Raw genomic sequence first — 24,669 nt, 5'->3', positions numbered from 1 at the left:
TCAAGTATAAAAGTATAATTAGGCAGGGGAGGGATAGCTCAGTGATTTGAGCATTGGCCTGCTAAACCTAGGGTTGTGAGCTCAATCCTTGAGGGGGGCCATTTAGGGATCTGGGCTAAAAATTGGGGACTGAGCAGGGGGTTGGACTAGATGACCTCCTGAGGTCCCTTCTAACCCTGATATTTTATGATTCTATGAAATTAGCTGTTTCCACTCAAGAAAGAGATCTTGGAGTCATTGTGGATAGTTCTCTGAAGACATTCAGTCAACCTACAGCACCAGACAAAAAACAAACAATGTTAGGGAACTAATAGGAAAAGGATAGCTAATGACAGAAAATATCATAATGCTACAATATAAATCCATGGTACACCCACACCTTGAATATTGCGTATAGTTCTGGTCATGCCAGCTCTGAAAAGGTACATTAGAATTGGAAAAGGTACAGAGAAGGGCAACAAAAATTATTAGGAATATGGGACAGCTTCCATATGAGGAGAGAGTAAAAAGAGTGGGACTGTTCAATTTAGAAAAGAGATGACTAAGGAGGGATATGATAGAGATCTATAAAATCATGAATGGTGTGGAGAAAGTGAATAGGGAAGTGTTTTTACCCTTTCCAATTATATAAGAACCAGGGGTCACCCGATGAAATTAATAGGCAGCAGATTGTAAATGAACATAAGGAAGTACTTCTTCACACAACGCAGTCAGCCTTCTCTTTATTAAGGTTAAGGCAGAGAGTTCATGGAAAAATTGCAGCTAGTGGCCTTTGAGTATGAGCTCTGAATGTTCTATGGTTTTTTTCATAGTGATATTTTTCTGCTGATAATCATGGAATTTCAGAATGAGATCTCTGGGTCCATCTCAATGCCCAGGCAGAGGAACAGCGCCCTGTGTGCTTTCTCCACATTTACCTCTCCCAGAGAGCTCAGATTTAACAACTCCACAACTAAAGTTTTTCCTCCTTCAGCATTTTCAGGCAGCACCTTAATACTGAGATTGTTCTGTCTTGCTCTGTTTTTTATATCATCCAATTTAAGCTTCATCTCTCACTCTCTAATCCAGGGGTGGGCAAACCTTTTGGCCTGAGGGCCACATCGGGGAATAGAAATTGTAGGCGGGTCATGAATGCTCACAAAATTGGGGTTGCGGTGTGGGAGGAAGTGAGGTCTCTGGCTGGGAGTGTGGGCTCTGGGGTGTGATCACAGGGTGCAATCTGGGCAGCGTACAGTGTTGGTCTTCCTCACCCACCCTAACACCCATCCTCATTCCCAGAAATGGTCAAAACATTTTTGCTCAATTTTAAGAAAAAACAATCCCCTTGAGCAGCCCTGAGGAAGTAAATTTTGGAATGTTACCAGGAGCTGAGAAAGAGACTTTAGAATGGAAATGCATGGGCAGCCTTATTTTAAACATAGGCAGGCATTTCAACTGCATTACCATGTTTGGCCCATTGATTCTCATGGTGCCATTGCCCAATACAAGGTCATGTACTGGGAATTAGATCTGGTGTCTTATGTTTGGTACAGTATTAGTTAAGGTTACATATTCTCTCTAGTAATGATATTGACTCTTGTATTTGTTTTTATTGCAGGTGTTTCTCTTACCAGTTGGTAAAAACGGATTATTCCAGCTTGCTGTGGATTCCTCATTGTTATGTTGCAGCTGATTAGTATCTGCCTTTTTCAGCACAGAGCATCCCTCTCTAACACCCCAGGCCTGAAGAAGGAGAAAAAACATAAGGGAAAAAACAGTTGTTTTGTCATTTCTTTAGTCTAGGAGCTAGTATGTGTTCTATAATGTCTCTTACTGAACCTGCCCTGGACTATGAGAAGGGAAGCAATGGATGCTGTTTTTGTGGCCAACAAAGTAATCTCTGTTTGGAGTACAATTTTAAGCAATGTTATATAATCAAATCACCCTAAGTCAAACCTTATATGTGCTGCAGTGGCAGTTGCACCTTTACTGCAGATACTGCCCCAGACCTCGCCAGGATTATAGACTTTACAGTTCAGAGTTTTCTCTGTAGTTAAAGATTATTTTCTTAATCAATGGGATGAGACTGAAATAGGAATGTTTTCATTAAACCCAGCCTGGGTTTGAAGAGGTGGTTGGACCTTCTGAGTTTGTGGTGAATTTCAGAGCCTCGCTACTAAGGGGAATTCATGCTATGGCAGCAACCTATCAGCTTGTAGTCACTACTGTGAACTGTTACAGCAGTGTCGTGATAGACTGTCACTTTCAGCACACTGTGCATTACTGCACTGGAACCTGTCAGGTGTTCAAGCAAGGAGTTGCATGCATAGTGGCCCACCACAGTATTTGTGCAGAGCTACTTCGAGTCCCTGCATCTAATGTCAGAGGTGCAGATCTAGACCAGAGACTTCTGACTCCTGAAAATGGGCTAACTTTGGCTGGGAATGAAGACTATCAGCAGATCCTCCCAAGTAATCCAAGGCTCAAAAAGGGATCTTCAGTTCAAGCCACCTGCAGTCTAAAAGATATCACCGGGGAAGCTATAAATCTTGCCAGTGGTAAAATAAAGGAATTCTCCTTTGAAAGGCTCAAAAACTCTTCCAGCCATGTGACCTACAGAAAAGGAAGGAAAGTGAGGTCAGAATCGTTCAGCAGACGGTCATTTGATTTTGATTTGATTTATGGACACTTCAACAATGATGAGAACTGTCCTCCCTTTGGCTTGCTGCAGACTCCCTCAGCTGGGGAGAAATGGCAGGAGAGCTGCAATTCTTCAGAGGGAAATGTGAATACTGCCACTTCCTTCTCCACACAGGCCTTCTCTGAAGAGAGCTTTATCACCCAGATTTTGGAAAAGCACAAGCTGGACAGCTCTTCTGGTGGAGATATTAAAGTGTGTTTGGACATTCTGCTCAAATGCTCTGAGGACCTGAAAAAATGTACAGATATCATCAAGCACTGCATCAAAAAGAAATCTTCAGGTGATATCAGTGGTGGAAATGATAATGACCCCCTGGGCAGCTCTGAGATGATCTATAGGAATTTGATGACTAGGTTTTCTTCCTACCTGAAAAAGCTCCCCATTGAACTAAAGCAGCCCAGTCACGTGGAACTTGGTGACTTGGCAGAACTGGTTACTAGTTTGCATGGGTTACAGCAGGCTCCCTTTTCCCCAATATTTGGCAATGAGCAACCTCCTAGGTATGAGGATATTGTGCATTTGCCATCTGCCATAACAAGACCCTCTCTTACTGTAGAACTGCAAGATGGCCAGCATGAGATTGGCACAACTAGCCCGCCAAAACCTATCCAAACTAACACTGGGGGCTTTACCTTGGACTCCTTGCACAGCAGCACCCAGCAGAACAACTCAAGAACTGTAAAAAATGCTTCTACTGTACCTCAGTTACTAACTGTAAGCCCTTCCAATTGTGTGTCTTCCATAGAAATGCTATACATTGAAGAGGAGTCAGATGGGGAGATAGTACTAGGCAAGGGAAAGAGGGTAGAACATAAAAGTAGCTGGGAGAGTTTAGAGAGCAGTCAACAGAAAACTGGAAGCACAGATCTTACTGTAGTCCTTAAAGAGGCACCTGCCAGAGTTCATGCTGAAGCTGTTGCCCAGACCTCTGAGAAAATCACCGTTATAGAACCAGTCTCAGATTCTCTTATGAGTGATTCCAGGGCTAGCACTTCTTCAGGAGAACAAAGAGAATCAAGGGAAAACAACCAGGATGAGATAGATAAGCTGCTGTTGGACTTGGAGCACTTTTCACAGAAAATGGAGAGTGCGCTGAAGGAGCCCACCAGGAAGGAGAACGATCCTGGATGTATGAAGGGCTTTGGCCAAGAGGGTGGGAAGGTCCTACCGCTAGCTCTTGAAACCAAAAATAAAGTCTGTTTATTTCCTGACAAAAACTCTACTTCCCCTTTGTCAAAGACTGTGGAAACCAATGGCCACAAAATGGAGGAAGACGACAAAGCCCTTCTACTACGTATCTTGGAAAGTATCGAGGATTTTGCCCAGGAACTGGTGGAATGCCACATGGGCAAAGGAAGTTTATCCAAAGAGAAGGAAATGATGCAAATTCTTCAGGAAACCTTAACCACTCCCTCACAGTCCTTCCCAGTTGTACAGAGAAGTATGGGTGCTACTACCAAAGATACTGTCCCCACATTGATTCAGCAGACCCCAGAGGTGATCAAGGTAAGACATCAAAGCCTATGGTTGGATAATGAGTGAAAGGGACACTGGAAATTATAAACAACATGTGAGTGTTGAATGAATGTGTGTACTAACGTGAAAGGACATATCTGATTTACTGATTACGATGTGGACATAGATTGAACAGTGAGCCCACTAGAGAACACTCCCCTCCAGAGCATGAAATGGAACCCAAGGTTCCCGAGTCTGCTGTTTACAAATATCTATGAAGCCCACTGGCAAAGTGTCCTTGGCCTCTCTAATGCTGGTCCACATAGAAGGTAACAACCTACTACTGCTATCAGTTGCTCCATTAGTTCGGGGTGGCGGGGGGAATTTAATGGTTGCAACTCTGCTGATGTCCCATGTGGGTGTTAATATGATGTCACATGATGGAATTTCTGTGTTTTCAGTTTGCTTTTTTTAAAACCTACACAATTGCAGAATGTTAAAAGATCATTAAGGTTGCAAAGTTAAGCACTCAACAATTAGGTTATACCAGTTTTTTCTTCAGATGATGGTCACTATTGTATTTCACTGAGAGTTATGCATTTGCACCATGCTCCCAGAGTTGGAGAATTTGAAAGTAGTGTCTGTTGGCCCATGCATGTGCCCTGCCTCATCTCATACTCACGTCTGAGGTGAGAAAGGACAGAGCGGACTGACCACGTCTCCAGTTTCTCCTCACCTCCACATGGTCTGGGTCAGAACTTTCAATGTCCTCATCTCTGACGCACTTCTAAAAAAAAGTTAGTTGTACATAGTTTTATGAGTTTTATAGTAGATTTACCAGTTTTATTATTATTTTTGTTCTGATAGTTAATAGCTTTAGTGCTTGTTTTTAGATAGACTTTGGGGTTTTTACTCCTCCTCCCCCATACCTACGTGCGGGTACTGGACTATGCGGAGGACTCCAGGCTTCAAAGTCTGAGCCTTCTGCTTGTGATTCTTCTTAGTTAGCAACAACCAATAATACTGCCTCTGTTGCCTGGGGGAAGCCCACATTGTGGCCATGTCTAGTATTTGCCAGTCCTTCTCCCACCACACCCGAGAAGACCAGGCATTTCACCTCTGGAAGCATCTCATGGAGCTCGCCATGAGACTGCACTTGGACCCAGGCCGAGGAACTCCACCATACATCGGCCTGATTCAGTGAAGAGCGCGCCTCCCACTTCCACATCTGACTCCGGTGCCAGCAGTACCATCCCCACAGACCCCATGGTGGGGCCTAGTCAAGAGGTAAGGAAGCACACCCATAAGCATGGGACTAAGCAGTGCTTAATTTGTAATGAAAGAGGTGCCAGAGATCAAGTAATTAGGTGCCAGGGCTCAAGCAATTTTTTTACTTTCATAACTGAGTTGTCAGGCCCAGAGGTGCCAGGGCTATGTACTGCCAAGCCTAGAGGTGCCAGGCTCAGCTCTGGCACTCCCTGGCACAAATTAAGCACCAGGACTTAAGCCTTCCTCCAAATCAAAGAAGATGGATGCTCCTTCCACCTGCTTGGCCCAAGGGGACAGCGTATGCTCTAAATCTCATAGGCAGGAGAAAAAGACCCATAAGCAATGGGATCCAGTGATTCCAGGCACTGATACATTGGTACCACCATCTCTGGCGGCCCACAAAACACGGGATCCTCCCATACCAGGAAAGACCCCAGCGCTGGTACCAGTACCTGGGAAAGAGAGAGTGCCTCTCACACCGCAGTGATCCAGAACAGTGACTGAGCCTCAGGATGTATTTGCCTTCCAGATCCAGAGTCACCCCCTCCATAGAGTCCCTCCACTTCTAGAGAGATCATATTTCCAAGGCCTCTGATATGGTATCCCTCACCCCCTACACGGATAAGCTACACTCTTCCACCAGCTCTGACGGTACCACCATTGGAACCAGAATTCACCTTCTCCTCTTCCAGTGAATTGGAACTGGAAGAGCTACCTTTATCATACCATTCGTATATGCCATCATGGAGACCATCACATCCCTGGTGACATCTACCCCTCAGTCACCACAGAGCCATTGGTACCCCATTCTGTGGGGACTCCCACAACCTCCATCGGATCCAGCTTATTGGCCATATTTGGGACCCTGGAATCTGCCCAGGCGATGAGGGAACCATCACCTGCCTCCCCCTTGAGGGTACCCAACAGTAGGCAAGCAGATCTAGTGGTGGAGGAAGAACTTTTTAGCCTGGTCCCAGCAGTTCCACTAGAACTGGCAATATCTCCAGATGAGGAGGTGACTACAGCATCCCCTCTCCCACTGGATGATTTCAGACAATTTCAGGAGCTATTATGGTAAGTTGCGTGGGAAACCCCAAATTTCTTCAGAAGAAATCCAAGACTGCCAGCATAAGCTACTGGATATTCCTCCACGCTTTGGGGTCAGCGAGAATTGTGTTACTAATTAATAAAGCCATTCTGGAGCCTGCCAGGACACTGTGGCACACCCCTGCTACATACACAGCTATCCCCAAGGGAGCAGAAATGTTCCTGCCAAAGGTTTTGAGTTTCTTTTTTCCATGCACCTCCAAATTCCCTAATCGTCCAGGCTGTAATAGAATGGGTCAAACAGCAACACCCCCGATCTACACTGTTTGATAAAGTGGGGAATGTCTGGAGTCACCTTCTAGGACGTAAAGTATTTTCATTGTCTAGCCTGCAATTCACGATTGTGAATTATCTGGCATTACTAGACAAATATGTTACTTCCTGAATTACAGTAAATTTGAGGAATTTACGGATAGCCATCCACAACACAATAGTGCTCATTTTCAGGCCCTTATTGAAGAAGGGAAGTTTTTGGTCAGAACGGCCCTCCAATCTGCAGTAGATACAGCAGATACCTCCTCCAGGGCCATGGCTACAGCCATAGTCATGCATAGGGAATCTTGGCGCCATTCTTCTGGTTTTCCTAGGAAGATACAGAACACTATTGAAGACCTTCCTTTTGACAAATTCCATCTTTTAAACCAGAGGACAGATGAATCACTGCATATGCTAAAGGATTCCAGGGCCACTCTTCGCTCATTGGGCATCTACACTCCTGCCCTGAAATGAACATTCCAGTTCCAGTCGTCCCCCTGAGGCTACAGGTCTTATCAAGTATATTCACAGAGACTTTTTGAGCATCCAAGAAAATGTCAAAAGGCACAGAGGTCTTGCTTTCCAATGCCCCCCTCACAGGCTTCAACATCACAGATACAGCCTCTAGCCATGAGGTATTCCTGATGCAAGCCCGAGAGTTGCCAGCTACTATGCCTACCACCTCACGATTCCTACTCCCTTTGGGGGTCATTTAGCACTCTTTTCCTACACTTGGAGTGCAATAACAATGGACAGATGGGTGTCAAACATCATTCACCAAGACTATACGATCAAATTTGTTACAGTACCCCCTCCATGCCCCCCTTCAGGGACAACTCTCATGACAGTATTCTCACCCAAGAGATGAACTTCTTGTTATAACAGGGAGCAATAGAACGTGTTCCTCTGGAATATCAGGGGACAGGATTCTACTCAACCAACACCCTCATCCCAAGAAGAAAGGTTGGTGGATATCAGTTCTCAATCTCTGTCACCTCAATCATTTCATCCATAAACTCAAGTTTTGTATGGTCATGCAGGCGGCCATAATTCCATCCTTAGAGAAAGGCATGTAGTTTATGGCTCTCGATATGAAGGGCACTTACTTTCACACTGATATTCATCCTGCCCACAGACATTTCTTGAGATTTACAGTGGGTTCCCAACATTTCCGATACAGAATCCTCCCTTTTGGGTTAGCTACTGCTCCCCGAGTCTTCACCAAAGTATTTTTTGTCGTAGCAGCCTATGTCAGGAGTTACAGCATCCTTGTATTTCCATATCTCGACGATTGGCTCCTAGCCATGGGATCCAGACAAGAAGCCTCCACATCAACCTCAATGTTACTCAACCTCCTTTTCTCTCTTGGAATCAGTGTCAATGTCAGATAATCAATCCTTGACCCCACACAGTCTCAGGACTTCAACAGGGTTTCAACCAGTTTGGTGACAGCATGAGCTTACTTGCCCGTAGACAGATTCCACACAATGAGTGGCATCATAACATAATAGTGAACAACTTGCCTTTCCCTCCTTGGCCACATAGCTTCATGTACCTACATGACCCTGTGCCTTCACTTCCTCCAGATGTGGCTCCAATCCATTTTCTTGCCAAACCACCACTTCACAGACTTCATGCTGACAGTCTCCACCAAAGTACTGTCATTCCTCCAGTGTTGGACAGACCCACGTCATGTATGTGTGTGGGTTCCCTTTCTTCCCTCCTCCCAGACAAGACAATCATCACTGATGCATCCTTGGTGGGCTGGGGAGCCCACCTGGACAACCTCATGACTCAAGGAATTCTCCCTGAGAATTCAGGATGCACATAAACACCCTGGAACTCTGAGTTGTGAGAGAGGCTTGCCAATCCTTTCTTCTGTTTGCACGGTCCCCTCATGTTCTCATCATGTCAGACACTTGTGAAGTAAATAGGTCTCTGGTCGGGGTCCTCCATTTGGCCAACATGTCTTCTATGTCAACAAAAGGGGAGGAACGAGATTGGCCGCGCTGTGCGCAGAGGTGGTTAATCTCTGGAATTGGTGCATCAATCACCAGATCCTCTTGTCTGCAGCCTATCGTTCCAGGACACATAATATACTCCATGACTCGCTCAGCAGACCTTTTGCGATCGACCATGAATGGGAATTTCACGATTTGATAGTACACGACATCTTCACCCAATGAGGGACCCCAACCAGAGACCTGTTCGCTTCAAAGATGATCAGCGAATGCAAGACATACTGCTAAAGGGAAGACCTCGGTCACCACTCCCAGGGTGACACCCTCCTACTTTTTTTAACAGCTTCTTGTCAAGTAATTACAATAATATATAAATCTCCCCAGCAATCCATAGGTGATAGGAAAAAAAATAAAATACAATTAGTTTTAGAAAATTAGAATGTAATATATTGTAGAGAAATAGCCCAGAACACTCACGCTCAATGGGAAGAAACATCTGGCACCTGAAACCTCTAAGGCTGCGACTGCTAATGGGAATACCAGTGCTATTAGGGTGTTGTGGCAGTTCACTTGAGTTTGGAACCAGCGGAAGTTGCTGCCCATTTCATCTGTACGGAATGCTTCGATCAGCCCCAGCCACGTAGGAATTGGGTTGCAGCTATAGCCAGTGACAGCAGCTTCATTCATCCACCTCCATCAGGATTGGGCCTCCAGGTTTAGGTGTGAGTGAATGTTTGACTGCATTCTGATGGGTAAATAAGAGATCTCTTACATTTGGCATCTCTCAACTCATCTTTTAAGCAGGACAACTTACAATGAAGAGTTGTCTCAAAGGGTGGAAATGTATTCTGATCTGTTCACCCAGAAAATTTGATGAGCAGGGTTTATTCTGGTGACTGATGTGGGCTTTGCCCTGTAGCTCAGCAGAGCTAATAGGGGGTCTCTCTGTTGCACAGTTCTTTTAGTTCCTTTCTGGGTACTGGAACTAATGTGCTTGACATCTACTATACCTCCAAAGCTGGGAATTCAGATTTGGCAAACTAGGTCCCATTGTCAGCTACATTTTTCTGGAATGTCAAAGCAAGAAAAGAAACCTCTTAGCTCTTCTATGACCTGTTCACCTGGACATGAAAAGTAAATTTCTGCCATTCTAAAAAATAGTCAGTGGCTTCCGGATAGCTATGTCCCATTTTTCACACAGGTATGGGGAATTTCTTGTAAAGACTGTTGCTAAACCTGTGGGTACAAGAGGTCTTTTGGTATCTTTCTGGACACTCAGTACATTTCAGTGAAAGATGAGATACATACACCCTGTCATTGCTGGTTCAAAATAAATCAACATCTGGTACCTGCCATGTGACTGTGGTATTCTTCCCTGCCATGTGACTGTGGTAACGAATCACAGCACAGTGGAGCCCTGAGTCCTGGCTGGGCATCTAGGTGCTGCCACAATATTTATAATTCATTAAAATAAAGAAATTAGAATTCTTCCTAAAACTCTTGTCTGTCTTTGTGCTTCTCTGGAGAGTGCTTCCTAGAACTTTCCCCAGCCCCATTTCTGCTACGGACTTACAGAAACAATGCACGTATCCTTGCAATTATAAGCAGAAGTAAAGGAGTTTAAATGAACCCTAAAGGATTGGACTTGTAAACTTTCTCATTCTAAAGTCCTTTTGTAGAGAAATATGACACATAGCCCATGCTGTACCCTGGTCTGACTGCTTGGGAGTATAGGAGACCCAGAAGAGAAAATTGTCTTGGATTTTCTGGCCACAGATCTATAAAGAAATCAAAGAATACTATAGTTTCTGCCATGTATGCCAGCTGGTGGCTCTAAAACATACTCTTCTCCCTCTTCATTCAGTGAATATTCAATTCAGTTGAATTGGGCTTGATGTGATAGGACCTTTAGAAATACACTGCAATTAGACACTCACCTATGCTAGCTGACTTGGGCTCATGGGGGTTGGGCTATGGGGCTGTTTAATTGCAGTGTTGACGTTTGGGCTTGGGCTGCAGCCTGAGCTCTGGGACCCTCCTACCACGCAAGGTCCCGGAGCCCTGGTTCCAGCCTGAGCCTGAATGTCTACGTTGCAGTTAAACAGCCCCTTAATTTGAGCACCACGATCCTGAGTTAGCTGGCATGGGTCAGCTGTAGGTTTTTAATTGCAGTGTAGATGTACCGGAAGCGCCAACAAGTGTGGTTATATGTTGGTCGGAGTTGACTCTGCCACATAATATGCAGAGGCCATTTCTTTGTACTCCTTCGCAGCACAATTTCACCAGGTGTTCTAATAAGTAGATACCCAAGATAATGTTAACAGATAATGGCACTAGCTTTATGTGCCAGCAGCTACAAGCAATGTGCTCCCTGCAGAATTTTAAGGTCCAGATCCTCGGCGGGGTTAGTTCCCATATTTCCATAGGCTACGGTAAAATCATTGAAGTAACACCAATGTACACCAGCCAAGGATCTGGTACAACATCAGTCTGTCATCCTCGAATGCTCATTTAAGCCATTTGTTTGAATAAGACTCTTAAGAGAATGCTGTACAAATTCGTGACCACCTAAAGCCTGTATGTGGAACAAGTTACTCCCAGATTTGTTCTTTGCAGTCCAAGAGATCCCACAACTATCTACAGAATTTTCCTTTTAAATTATTCTACGGGATAAAACCCTGTGAGCTTCTGGAGCCCCTACAGGGGTCCCAGTGAGAGCAAGGGACCAACACAGGGAATGTGGTCCAATAAGTCCTTAATTTGGTGGATGACTGGACGTTCTAGGGATATTTGTAAAATTATTCTCAAAAGCAGGATTATAATAAAAACAGGTGTATCAGCTGTTGTGTGTTACCATACACAGAAAGTAAGCTCCTGGCAAAGTAGCTGGGACCATCTAAACCCAATGGGGATGGTAGACTGTGGAAGTAGATTAGCTAGGAAAGAAAAACCAGAGAACTGATGTTTGCTTATCCTGTGGAGCAGGAATTGGACGTAGGTCCCCATTGCCAGGCACATGATCAGTACTATTATAAATTATACTATTCAGAGAATCAAGCCAGCACCCCGATGTCATAAACCAGAATCATCTGTGTGAGTCTCTTAAAAATAATATAGTTAGACACTGGCTGCTCCTCATGCCAGAGACAACAAAGTGAGAGCTGTGGAAAAAGTAAATTAAAAGGATGACTCATTAAGGTCTCTTTATAAAACCATTTTTGTAATAGCTGCTCCAAAATGCCTGAGTTTATTACCTAAGGTCACCCTACCATACTTCTTTTAGATGGAGAAAAACAAGGTGATTTGCTTTTTCCAAATAAGGAATAAAAGTTAAGCTTTTCTAAAAATAATAGTCTACAATTTGAATTAGAATTAGTCTTGCTCCACTGCTTCATCAGCTCACAAGACAGAGGCATCATAAACCTCTTAACACCATTTCCACATTGGCCTATGCTTAGAGCATATGTTTTTAGCCCAGCAGGGGCTGACTGATGCAGGTTTACACATCACATTTCAGCTTTGAAGCTCTTAAAATAAGAACTATTGGGGAAGGTGATATATTTAGCTACTTTTGCAGTGTGTCTAACTTTAGCACTCTTGGTAGTGGTGGTGGGTACCTCCTTTCCCACAATACCCCTAGCCTATTACAAGCCAAGGACAGATTTTCTGTCATGTAGCCAGGAGGGGAATAGATTCTGTTGTAGATCATGTTTCTCGATAAAGTATTGCAAGAAGGCATCAGGAGATACTGGTAGTGCTGAGGGATAGTTTATATGTCAGGGAAAAAAAAGTGTGTGTCAGGGGGCTTTGGCTTCGGGATTCAGATACTATGCTAGGACACTTTCCCTGTGAGGAAAGAGAAGAGTTATTATGTTTCTACATGAAATCAGTTACAACTCCTTGCCTGTGAAAAGCAAAATTAAGAAAGTGATCCATTGGGGCTGACGTGATCTCCTACAAAGACTCTGTACCACAGCTGGAAAGCGAAAAGGTTACTCAGGAACTTAACAAGATGATGATCAAGGAAACCTCTCTGCGAAGAGACCCAGACTTAAGAGGAGAGCTTGCTTTCCTTGCAAGGGGCTGTGATTTTGTTCTTCCATCTCGGATCAAAAAGAGGCAGAAGTCATTCCAACAGGCCCAGGTTTGAAGTCTTGGGTTTCTTTTTCTTTTTGTATTACTTTGTGTCTTTTTATTGGATCAGGGAATGCGACTGCGTTCCCTCTAGGCTTCTCTATTTGCAGAAAGTTATTTGCAGCCAGATACCAACAGGTTTATAAATAGACCATCCAGGCTTAGAGTTAAAATGTCTTATTCGTAAACAAGGGGAAACAGCTTTTTTTTTTTTTTTTTTTTTTTTTTTAGGACGAGGACCACAACTTCACAGGTATAGGCAGAAATAGATAAAGAGGATGAAAACTTTGTTGCACTGTTTTTAAGAGAAGCACCATCGGTGGGTGGGTGTCCCATCGGGCTGCTCTGAGTGCCTGGATGGTTAGTATTTTGCTTTACATGCCATGCTCAGTGATCCAAACCACTGCTCTGTTGTGGAGGCTTTGTGCTGCTCTGTTGACACAAATCTGCCCTGAAGCCAGCATAGCTGGTCTTGGGAGGATCACGCCAGCAGAGAGTGCTCCTCTGCGCCACCTCCAAAGCTGTCTTGTGACTTTTATAAACTCTACATCTATATGGATCACCAGGAACTTCAGTGATTCAACTTTATTGATAGGGTCAGCAGCAAACATGTGTTTGGATTGATTCTTCTTTGTCCCTGAAATCTGTTTTGTTGGTTGATTAACCAATGACCATGTCATAGCAGCATACACCGTATTTGTACTTAGACATCTACCCTGGAGCTTTGGGTTGAGAAAATGGACAATAAAATGAAGTGGAGCAAGTGCTTGCTTCATCTGTTTCTTCACTGTCTGTAATGTAAGTTTGTCCTTAAATATTTCTCTGTGGTGTTTCCTGAAGTACCTTCCAAATGTCTCAACAGCATTAACAATATTACAGCCATCCATTTGCACTTTGTCCAAGCCAATGGAAATATTCAGTCTGTTCTTCTAAATTTCTCTTCATCCCTATGTTTACTACATAGGCAGTGACAACACCATCTGTTTTGTCACAGTTATTTGCACAAATTATCATCCAGTTATGCTAGTTCTTAACAAACTACTCAAAACAATTAGCTTCTGAATGCCATTAGGCATCTTGAGGTAGAATAAGCTATGTTCTGGTTTGCTATCTTAAGCACAACTTATGAAAAGTGGTTATTATGGAAGTATTTTACAGTTTCAACTATACTTTCCTTTCTCCTGGAGTATCTGTCTTTAGCTAAAAGATGCATCAAGTGACCACTCCAGCCATATGTAACAAATTATAGATTTATTTCATTATCAGTTTGTGTCAAAATCTTCCTCACATTTGGCATATTTGTAGATCCATTTGTCACTAAGCTGTGTGTATCACACTTGAATTTGCATTTATAATTTGTTATAGATTGTAGTGCTCCTTCTGTCAATTACTGAGCAGTGTGGGCGTAGCCTGATATGTAACTGAGGAATCATCCTCTAATGGGGATGTTTTTTGGTGGGGGGCCTCACAGGGGTCTGCTCTGGGCCCAGTGCTATTCAATATCTTTATCAGTGATCTGTAAGAATACCAAATCATTGCTGGTAAAGTTTTCAGATGATACCCAAATTGGTGGAGTGGTAAATGATAAGGACAACTCAGTTCTACAGAGCAATCTAGATGCATGGTAAGCTTTGAACAACATTCATTTTCAAACAGCTAAATGCAGGGTTATAGGTCTAGAAAGCCAGAATTTAGGTCATGCTTATATAGTGAGAGACTGGATTTTGGAAAACAATGACTCTGAAATGGACTTAGCAGTCATGGTGGGTAACTAATTGGACATCAGCTCCCAGTCTAATGTGGTAGTTAAGTGAGTAAATGCAATCCTTGGATGTATGAGCAGGAGAATATCAAGTTGAAGCAGGTAGGTGTTTACCATTGTATATGGCCTTAGTGAGACCATTCCTGGTATACTGTGTCCACTCCAGGTGTCCTCACTTCAAAAAAGATGTTGAGGTGTCCTCACTTCAAATATGTTGAAAAATTGTAGAGGGTTTGGAGAAGAACTACAAATGATTCAAGGTCTGGAAAAGTGAGACTAACAGTGAGAGACTAAAGACGCTCAATCTACTTAGTTTATTCAAGAAATGGCTAAGAGGCGACTGGGTCATGGTCTACAAGTTCCTACATGGAAGAAGATTTCTGATAGCAGAAAGCTCTTTAATTTTGCAGACAAAGCCTGAGCAAAATCCAAGATTCCAAAGGCTGGAAGCTGAAGCTAGACAAATTCAGCCTCAAAATAAGGTTCATATTTTTAATAGTCAGGGTAATTAACCACTGGGAATAACTTTCCTAGGATGTGGTGGATTCTCTGTCACTGGAAATATTTAAATTGAGATTATATATCTCTTTCTAAGGACCATGCTCTTGCTCAACTGGAATGTATGGGTTTGATGCAGAGAAACCTCGGTGAAGTTGTGTGGCCTGTGCTATGCAGGAGGTGAGACCCCCTTCTGGCCTCAAAATCTAAGGATCTATATATAATTTGTTTCTGTCCTAAGATCCTTTCTGATTTCAGGAGAAAGAATGATTTTTGGAGGGCTGATTAGCAAATTACACATGTAATTTTGTGTTGCAAATGCAAAATGTGGAATTTTTATGTGTCGTGATACCTGTGAGAGGTGAAGTAACCTAGCTTGGTATCTCTTGTTTCATGAGTTATCTGGTTACTAGGGCTGTGGCCTGGAGAATCGGTCTATGGCTTCACCAGTGAGTCAGGATGCCGTGCTACCACAGTAGCAGTGGGATAAAGGAAGATTGAGACTCATATATCCCAAGGCCAGAAGGGACCATTGTGATCATCTAGTCTGATCTCCTGTATAACACAGGCCAGAGAACTTCCCTGAAATAATTCCTATGGCATATCTTTTAGAAAAACATTCAATCTTGATTTAAAAATTGTCCATAGTGGAGAATCTCCCACCATCCTTTGTAATTTGTTCCAATGGTTAATTACTTTCACTATTTAAAATTTACATCTTATTTCCAGTGTAAATATGTCTAGCTTCAACTTCCAGCCATTGGATCATGTTGTTATTCCTTTCTCTGCTACATTGAAGAGCCGATTATCAAATATTTGTTCCCCATGTATTTTCTTGTAGTCTTGTACTTGTAATCTTATATAGACTGAACCCCATCTCTTTGTTAAGATAAATAGTTTGAGCTCCTTGAGTCTATCACTAAAAGGCATGTTTTCTAATCTTTTAGTCATTCTCTTGACTCTTTTTTGAACCCTCTCCAATTTTTATCCTCCTCCTTAAATTGTGGACACACTATTACAGCAGTGGTTGCATCAGTTCCAAATGCAGAGGTAAAATTAACCCCTCTACTGCTACTCGAGATTCCCCTGTTTATACATCCAAGGATCGCATTAGCCCTTTTGGGCAAAACATTGATCTAGGAGTTTATGTTCAGCTGATTATCCACTATGACCTCCAAATCTCTCTCAGCATTACTGCTTTCCAGGATAAAGTTCTCCATCGTGTAAGTATGGCCTATATTCCTTGTTCTTAGAAGTACACATTTAGCTGTATTAAAATGCGTATTGTTTGCTTGTACTCAGCTTACCAAGTGATCCAGATCTCTCTGTGTAAATGACCTATCCTTTTCATTATTTACCGCTCCCCCATTGTTGTGTCGTTATCAATGATGATTTTGTTTTCTTCCAGGTCATAGATAAACATGGTAAGTAGTGTAGAACAAATCCGTGAGGGATCACACTAGAAACATATCCACTTGATAATGATTCCTCATTTACAGTTATCTTTTAAAACCTATCAGTTAGACAGTTTTTAATATGTGCCATGTTAATTTAATATTGCTTTGGTTTTTTAATCAAAATGTTGTGCAGTACCAATTCAAATGCCTTACAAAAGACTTAAGTATATTACATCTACACTGTTACCTTTATCAATCAAACTTGAAATCTCATCAAAAAAAGAAATCAAGTTAGCTTGACAGGATATATTTTCCATAAACCCATATTGATTGACATTAATTATATTACCCTTCTTTAATTCTGTATTAATAGAGGTCCGTATCAGCATCTCCATTATCTTGCCAGGGGTCTGTTACTGACAGGCCTGTAACTATGTATGTCATCCCATTTACGCTTTTCAAATATTGGCACAACATTAGCTTTCTTGCAGTCTTCTGGAACTTTCCCAGAGTTTCAAGATCTATTAAAAAACAACATTAATAGTCCAGAAAGCTCCTTAGTCAGCTCTTTTAAAACTCTTGGGATGCAAATTATCCAGACTTGCTAACTTAAAAAATATCTAACTTTAGTAACTGCAGTTTAACAACCTCTTAAGATACTAGTGGAATGGAAAGCTTGTTATCATATGATATAACTATATCATTCTCCTCCGTACACACACACACACATACTATAGAACAGAAATATTTATTGAACACTTCTTCCTTTTCTGCATTGTTATTAATAATTCTACCATTTAATGGACCAGTATCGTTGTCAGGATTCATTTTGTTTCTAATATCCTTAAATAACTCCTTATTGACCTTAACTCTGCTCGCCATAGATTTCTCCTTGTGTCCCTTGGCTTCCCTTATCAATTTTCTACAATTCCTAGCTTCTAAATTATATTCATTGCTATCAACTTGCCCTTTCTTCCATTTTTTATATTTAATTTTTAATTTTTTTTTATAGCTGCCAGTTTGGCTTTCTTCCTCCATTGTGGGATTGTGGCTTTTTGGGTATCTAGTGTAAGGTATTCTTAAACAATTCCCAATTATCATTCATATTTTTCTGATTATATACTTCCTGCTAGCTGATTTGGCTCATAGATGTTTTCAGCTTTTTGAAACTGGTCCTTTTCAAAGCACCGTGACAATGTGGCTTCCACCTTTATGGCCTAGCGGTCTGGAGCCAGCTAATCCTGATTACTAAGTAGACACACCTGAGAGGGATCAGGTGATTCCCCTATTAAAGAGCAGCTGGGAGTCCCAACTGGAGAAAGAGGGGACTACAGAGCTTTTTAGGCAGGTCTAAGAGAGACTTTAGAGAAATGGAAAGAAGGAATTACAAAGCTCTCCATCTGGGAGAGACTGAGCAAGCCTGAGGCCTTACAGAAGGAGCTGCTGCTGGAGACTTTTTGTTTTGGGATTTTTAAAGTTTTGCTGCGGCTCTGAAGTAAGAACATGTAAACTGTTGTTCAAACACTTTTCTAGAAGTCTCCACTAGAGAGAGAGAGAGAGATTGATGTAGAATAGAGTGTTTGGCTTCTCTTTGTGGGCTTTTAAAGTGAACTCATTGTTACCTCACTGAGAGGGAAACTGAGGCAGGCCAGTACAGAGTGACCTTCGGCCCCAAGGGGGTGCTCAGGAGGTGGCTCCCAGACTACAAGTAAGTGTGTGTGTGTGTGTGTGTGTGTGTATTACTAATCTGGACTTTGTTCTGTTTGCACATTATAAATGTAATCAAGTCATGATCACTTGTACTGAAGCTACCAATCATTTTTAGTTCTGTGATCAGTTCCTCTTTATTTGTTAAGACTGGGTCTAATATAGGAATCCCCCCTGGTTTTGAGTTAGGAAATTATTATCTATAATTTTTGAAATTCCAAGGATGTTTTAGTACTAGCAGCAGGAGACCTTCAGCACATGTCACTCAGATTGAAGTCCCGTAAGATCAAACAGCTTTTTTCCCCTACGCATTGTAGATAGGTGTTTAGGAACCTCTCATCCTGTTTCATAGGTGTGATTTGGTGGTATGTAGCAGACACCAACTAATACCCCATGTTATGCTTTATTTGTTAGGACATTGATCCAGAAGCATTCAGGGTCATTTTCTTCTGAGTTATCAGACATTTGGAAACAGGTAATGTCAGTTTTGATTTAGAGAGCCTCTCCCTCTTTGCCCTCTTGATCCTTCCTAGATTATGACAATAGATTTTAACATTCCAATTGTGCGAATCATCCCACTAGGTTTCAATAATACCAGTGAGGTCAAATTTATGCTCATAAATGAGCAATTCCTTGTTTGTTATCCAGGAACCTAACATTGATATACAGGCAATTAAAAAATTTCTTCTCCTCATGTCCTTTGGTTCCTTGATTAATTTTTGTTTTCAGCATCTTGATTCTGGGCTAAATTAGTGCTCACTTATTCTGTCTTTATTCTTCCCCCTTTGTAATTGGTTTAATGCCCTCCTGACTACTCTAGCTAGCTAGTTCCCAAGGAGATTCTGCTCACATGGAAAGCATCAATACTATACTGCTTAGAAGGTGGAGCAATGTTCCACAAAACCAAAACCTTCCACCCTAAACCACTTACCTAGCCAGAGCTTCACTTCCAGAATCTTCTGCCTTCTGTCTTCCTTTGCTTGCATAAAAGGAAGGATCCCAGAGAAGATTAGTTGGACATTCTTCTTTAGCACGCTTCTAAATTCGCTATTCTCTGTGAGATAGCCTGAAAGGCAGTGTCATTAGTGCCAATATGAACCATCACCAGTTGATCCTTGCCTGTTGATTTCCAAAGCCTATCCAATCTTGGAGTGATGGCTTGTGTCTTGGCATTGGGATGGCAGCACACTCTCCTGTTGCCCGCTTGTCCTTTGCAGAATGTTTTAGATTTTTCTGAGTCCTGAATCCCAAATAAGGATTGTTTGTCTTCCTTAGACTGTTGGAGAATTCTGTACGGGCAAGCCTGTTTTTCATATAGGTTGGGCCGAGCTGCGATCTACATATATGTCCCATACATCTCTCTGTTCCCGTGGACCAGATGGATCTTGAGAGGTGTCTTCCACAATTTCCATGTTGAAGACTTGGTATCGACTGGAAAATTCTAGCTGTGTGAAATTCCTCCGGGACTACTTCTCTCTGACAGCCATAGCCTGTCCATCCCCCTCTGTTTCCAGTTTTGTAGAATGTCGCCATGACCTCTTTCCCCTGGTTATAAACTGCCAGGTCTCCTCTCTGACTTCTTCTCTCTGTGACATTTTGGTGGTCAGCTCCATTCTTTCTTGAACCTGGGGGGCCAATATTTCCTGAGCCTGGCTGTCTAGGAACACCTCAGTGTCTCTGATTCTCAGGAGCGTCCCTTCTTGACCCTCCAATCCAAGAATCTTTCCCTCCAGCACAGCCACTAAACTTGTACTTTATGCACAGAAGTCCCTTCTGGCTTCAGGCAGAAAAGAAAACATGGCGCATCCATCACAGGTCATCCCCACTGTTCCATTGCTGGTCACCTTGAAATTGCACATAGACCTGAACCTGAAAGGAAAGCCTCTCTTGCTCCCGCTCCAGACCCCCTCTGAAACTTCCCTGTTAGCTGCCTCTGTTCATGGCTCTCAAGCTTGCCTGGCAAGTGACTTTTTACATCAAGTCTCCCTGCTTAGATCAGCTCAGCCCCACCCCTCGCCACCAGGGAGCCATTAACCACTCTGAGACTTCAAACTGCAGGGCTGATCAAAGTCCAGAGTCTCTCAGCCATTTCTAAGGCACCACCAAGAGACATGTCTCAGCTGCTCACTACAGTAGATTACACGAAAATCTCAGCTTTCATTTAATAAAAAAGGTTCAGTTTCTAGCCCTCATGATTGTGGAAGAAGCTTGAAAAGGTGAAGTGATTGTGTACGAAAGCTGAGAAAACAGAAGGCAAAAAAGAGAACCCAACATGTATAATTTTTAAATCTCATTACTTCTAAGTAGGCTGTCAAGCAATTAAAAAATTAATTGCTGTGAAACAATAATAGAATACCATTTATTTAAATAGTTTTTGAAATTTTCTATATTTTCAAATATATTGATTTCATTTACAACACAGAATACAAAGTATATAGTGCTCACTTTACATTTATTTTTTATTAAAAATCTTTGCACCATAAAAAACAAAAGAAATAGTATTTTTCAATTAATCTAATACAAGTACTGTAGTGCAATCTCTTTATCATGAAAGTTGAACTTACAAATATAGAATTATGTACAAAAATTTACTGAATTCAAAAATAAAACAATATAAAACGTTATAGTCCACAAGTCCACTCAGTCTTACTTTTTGTCCAGTTAATCGCTCAGATAAACAAGTTTGTTTACATTTGCAGGAGATAATGCTCCCCACTTCTTGTTTACAATATCACCTGAAAGTGAGAACAGGCATTCGCATGGCATTGTTGTAGCTGGCATTGCAAGATATTTATGTGCCAGATGCACTTAAGATTCATATGTCCCTTCATGCTTCAGCCATCATTCCAAAGAATGATAATAGCTTCTGCTCAATAACCATCCAAAGCAGCATGAACCAACACATGTTCATTTTCATCATCTGAATGAGATGCCACCAGCAGATTGATTTTCTTTTTTGATGGTTCATGTTCTGTAGTTTCCGCATCTGAGTGTTGCTCTTTTAAGACTTCTGAAAGCATGCTCCAAACCTCATCCCTCTTGAGATTTTGGAAGGCACTTCAGATTCTTAAACCTGGGGTTGAGTGATGTAGCTATCTTTAGAAATCTCACATTGGTACCTTCTTTGTGTTTTGTCAAATCTGCAGTGAAAGTGTTCTTAAAATGAACAGCACGCATTGGGTCATCATCCAAGACTGCTGTAACATGATATATATGGCAGAATGTGGGTAAAACAAAGCAGGAGATGTATAGTTCTTCCCCAAGGAGTTCAGCCACAAATTTAATTAATGTATTATTTTTTTAAAGAGCATCATCAGCATGGAAGCATGTCCTCTGGAATGGTGGCCGAAGCGTGAAAGGGCATACTAATGTTTAGCATGTCTGGCATGTAAATACCTTGCAATGCCGGCTACAAAAGTGCCATGCGAATGCCTGTTCTCATTTTCTGGTGACGTTGTAAATAAGAAGCAGGCAGCATTATCTTCCATAAATGTAAACAAACGTGTTAGTCTTAGTGATTGGCTGAACAAGAAGTAGGACTGAGTGGACTTGTAGGCTCTAAAGTTTAACATGGTTTTGTTTTTGAGTGCAGTTATGTAACAAAAAATCTACATTTGTAAGTTGCACTTTCACGATAAAGACATTGTGTACAGTACTTGTATGAGGTGAACTGAAAAATAATAATTCTTTTGTTTGCCATTTTTACAGTGCAAATATTTGTAATAAAAAATGCTATAAAGTGAGCATTCTCTACTGTGTGTTCTGTGTTGTAATTGAAATTAATATATTTGAAAATGTAGAAGACCATCCAAAATATTTAATAAATTTCACTTTGTATTCTGTTTAACTGTGTGATTAAAAACTGCGATTAATTGTGAATAAATTTTTTAATCACGATTAATTTTTTGAGTTAATCGCAGGAGTTAACTCTGATTAATTGACAGCCCTACTTTTAAGCCAATTTTCTTATTCACCACTTTTGAATTCTTGGGGCTGGCAATATGGAGTTTGTAGAAGGCCTTGCTCTCTGTGCCATTGAGGTTGTGATGCACCAGATAGCTGGGGAGTAAGAAGATTGCCCAGAGGCCAGGGCTGTTTGTGTGGGAGGGCAGAGTTGATAAAGTCTTGTGCCACCATGCTGTGTAAAGGAATTTTTTGAATGATGTGAGTCTATTCCTATAATGGAGAGTAGGGGAGAGAAGAGAAGGGGGCAACCCTGTGTTGTGATGGTCTAGGACCAGAGGGTTCTGGGTTGAGTCAGGAATGTTTCAGCTCCATAGAGAAATCTTGTTCCTGATGGAAGTGATATCTTTGGTCCTGTGGTTATGGGGGCTTGGGCAGGATAGAAAGCCGTATCATAAACCCCAAATGTTAAAAAGAAGAGTCAGACCCCTTTAAAACAAGTAATATGCTTTTGGTCCTTTTTCTTACCCTTCTGGTTTCTGGGCCATTGTGGTCACATGGATCATGTTTTTCTATATTTCTCCACAGCCATGAGGGCTAGAAATGTCACTTCTTTTTTCCAGTGAAAGCTGAAATTTGCACATAGTAACATGACTCAAGGAGCTGGAGTCATGTTAAAATAAACAAGTAAAATACCTAGTATTTTCCTACATACTTAAATGCTTTAAGTAAAATATCAGTTATTGCGAGGCTCACAATACAACCACAAGAGTTGGCAATGTTGGGATTGTCACAACCTCTGCTTCAGTTATGATTATTTGCACTAATGTAGCATGTTAGAGGCCCCTGCTGAGATTTCCCATTGCACTGAGCACTATACCGACATATAGTAAGAGACTGGTGCTTCCAGAAAAACTCACCCCAGATAGGAAGGACAGACCAGGGAGTCAGGGGAACCAGAGACTCGGGGAGGGGAATAGCTTGCCTGAGGTCACCCAGCAGGTCAGTGCAGAGCTGGGAGTAGAACCCAAGTGGAGGAGTCAGGGGAACCAGAGACTCGGGGAGGGGAATAGCTTGCCTGAGGTCACCCAGCAGGTCAGTGCAGAGCTGGGAGTAGAACCCAGGTGGATGGGTACTAGAAGTAGTATCCTGGCTTGAAGTGGTTTCCGTTATATACAGGGTTTACAGTTTGGTTGAACGGCTCTCAGCACCCCCACTGTACAAATTGTTCCAGCACCCCGTCCAGGTGTCCTGGGTCCACATCTAAGCCTGATTCACTAACCATGCTGCCTCACCTTTGAAAACTGGTACTGAGTGAATTGGAAGTTACTGAAGGCTGGTGCAGGTCTCCTGCTGCTTCTGTGTTGTGAGGGCAGAGAAGAGAATTGGAGAGGCTCAGGAACCTGGCCTTTGAGCTCTGGAGTCTAATCCAGTCCCATATAGAGCTTGTGTGTTACTATGCTGTGGTTAGCAAGTGTACATGTACGCACACACTCCCACTCTGTGATGACAGGGAATCCTGTGGAGGGAAGAAGTCCTCTCTGCTTATAGAGGGAAAAGTGAAGAGAGAGTTAGGAGATAAGAAATCCTCCCCTGTCCCCTACCATCTCTGAGAGGCTAGCTTTACAGGACCCTGTGGGACAGACAGAACGGTGTGCCAGCAAACTGAATGGAAAATTGCAATCAGAGAGGCTCCAGCAATTGCATTGCTTTCACTTTTTAAAAACAATTTCCTGGCAAGTTAAAGAGCTTAAAATGTGTAAGGAAAAAGGCTCCATGTTCTTAGAAAATACCAAAAGCAGCAAAGACGAATGGCTACCTCATTAGCCACCCATAAATTCTGCTTCTATTTAATTAGATTAAACAAGGTTCCTTCTTCATAAACATTTTTCTTTTGAAATATTTGGAATAATTTTAGCAAACAGTAACCAAAACTATTTGAACATTTACTTACCATCTCCTTTAAAAAAATACCTTAAGTGAAACCACGGAAGATTAAATAAATATGACTTCCTCCCATCATGCCTCCTGATACCTGGGTGCAGAGGAGGAGGAAGAGCCGTTGGTGGGCAGCAGATAGACAGGACAGGAAGAGAGCCTGCCTACATCACTTCAGGATACTGGGATGGCTTCCAGAAGGAAGAGGTTCCCAAACTCTAAGTGAGGTGACTGCTCCTGGGCAGCAGTAGTTGCCGGAGAGCAAGGAGGCATATTAACACAGAAGGTCCCTTCCTGGGAGGGGATGGTCTTTATCTCCCTCCGCCATACAAAGAAGGCCTTCTGCTTCCTCCTCTCATTGAGTTTGGTCTTCCCAGGGCCACCTGCCCTATTCTAGAACCCTGCTGTCAGGAAAGGATGGAGCCCACAGGCCGCATGCCAAGGAGAGCTGAGCCTGGTGGTGTTTCTTCTTAGGAACATTGACACCTCTTGTAACAAATGTCTGTGTAATACTAGAATTGTGAACAATAGTATAACGATGCTAGTATTTCTTTCCCATCATGGGTTGTCAGGGTTCCTTCCCCATTCTGAACTCTGGGGTAC

The 24,669-nt window shown here is 42.3% G+C and overlaps 1 protein-coding gene across 7 annotated transcripts in view; it reads left to right on the top strand.

The window, feature by feature from the left end:
• The window catches only part of PPP2R3A (protein phosphatase 2 regulatory subunit B''alpha), a 130,117-nt gene that overhangs the window by 32,637 nt on the left and 72,811 nt on the right, over positions 1 to 24,669 (top strand). For 6 of the 7 annotated variants that reach the window (XR_006274421.1, XM_043492805.1, XM_038416906.2 and 3 more), the window contains one exon: positions 1,598 to 4,186. Coding sequence is in view for 6 of the 7 variants with exons in the window: in XM_043492805.1 (XP_043348740.1) it covers positions 2,174 to 4,186 (2,013 nt within the window). In the remaining variant the exon portion in view is untranslated. Of the gene's footprint in view, positions 1 to 1,597; positions 4,187 to 12,724; positions 12,872 to 24,669 lie in introns of those variants that run through there. The other variant, XM_043492807.1, reaches the window with a different exon arrangement.

This window comes from Dermochelys coriacea, chromosome 9 (assembly GCF_009764565.3).
Source record: "Dermochelys coriacea isolate rDerCor1 chromosome 9, rDerCor1.pri.v4, whole genome shotgun sequence".
In the NCBI taxonomy this organism is placed as follows: domain Eukaryota; kingdom Metazoa; phylum Chordata; order Testudines; family Dermochelyidae; genus Dermochelys; species Dermochelys coriacea.
Note: the sequence above shows the minus strand (reverse complement) of the source record. Positions and strands in the feature narration are given on the sequence as shown.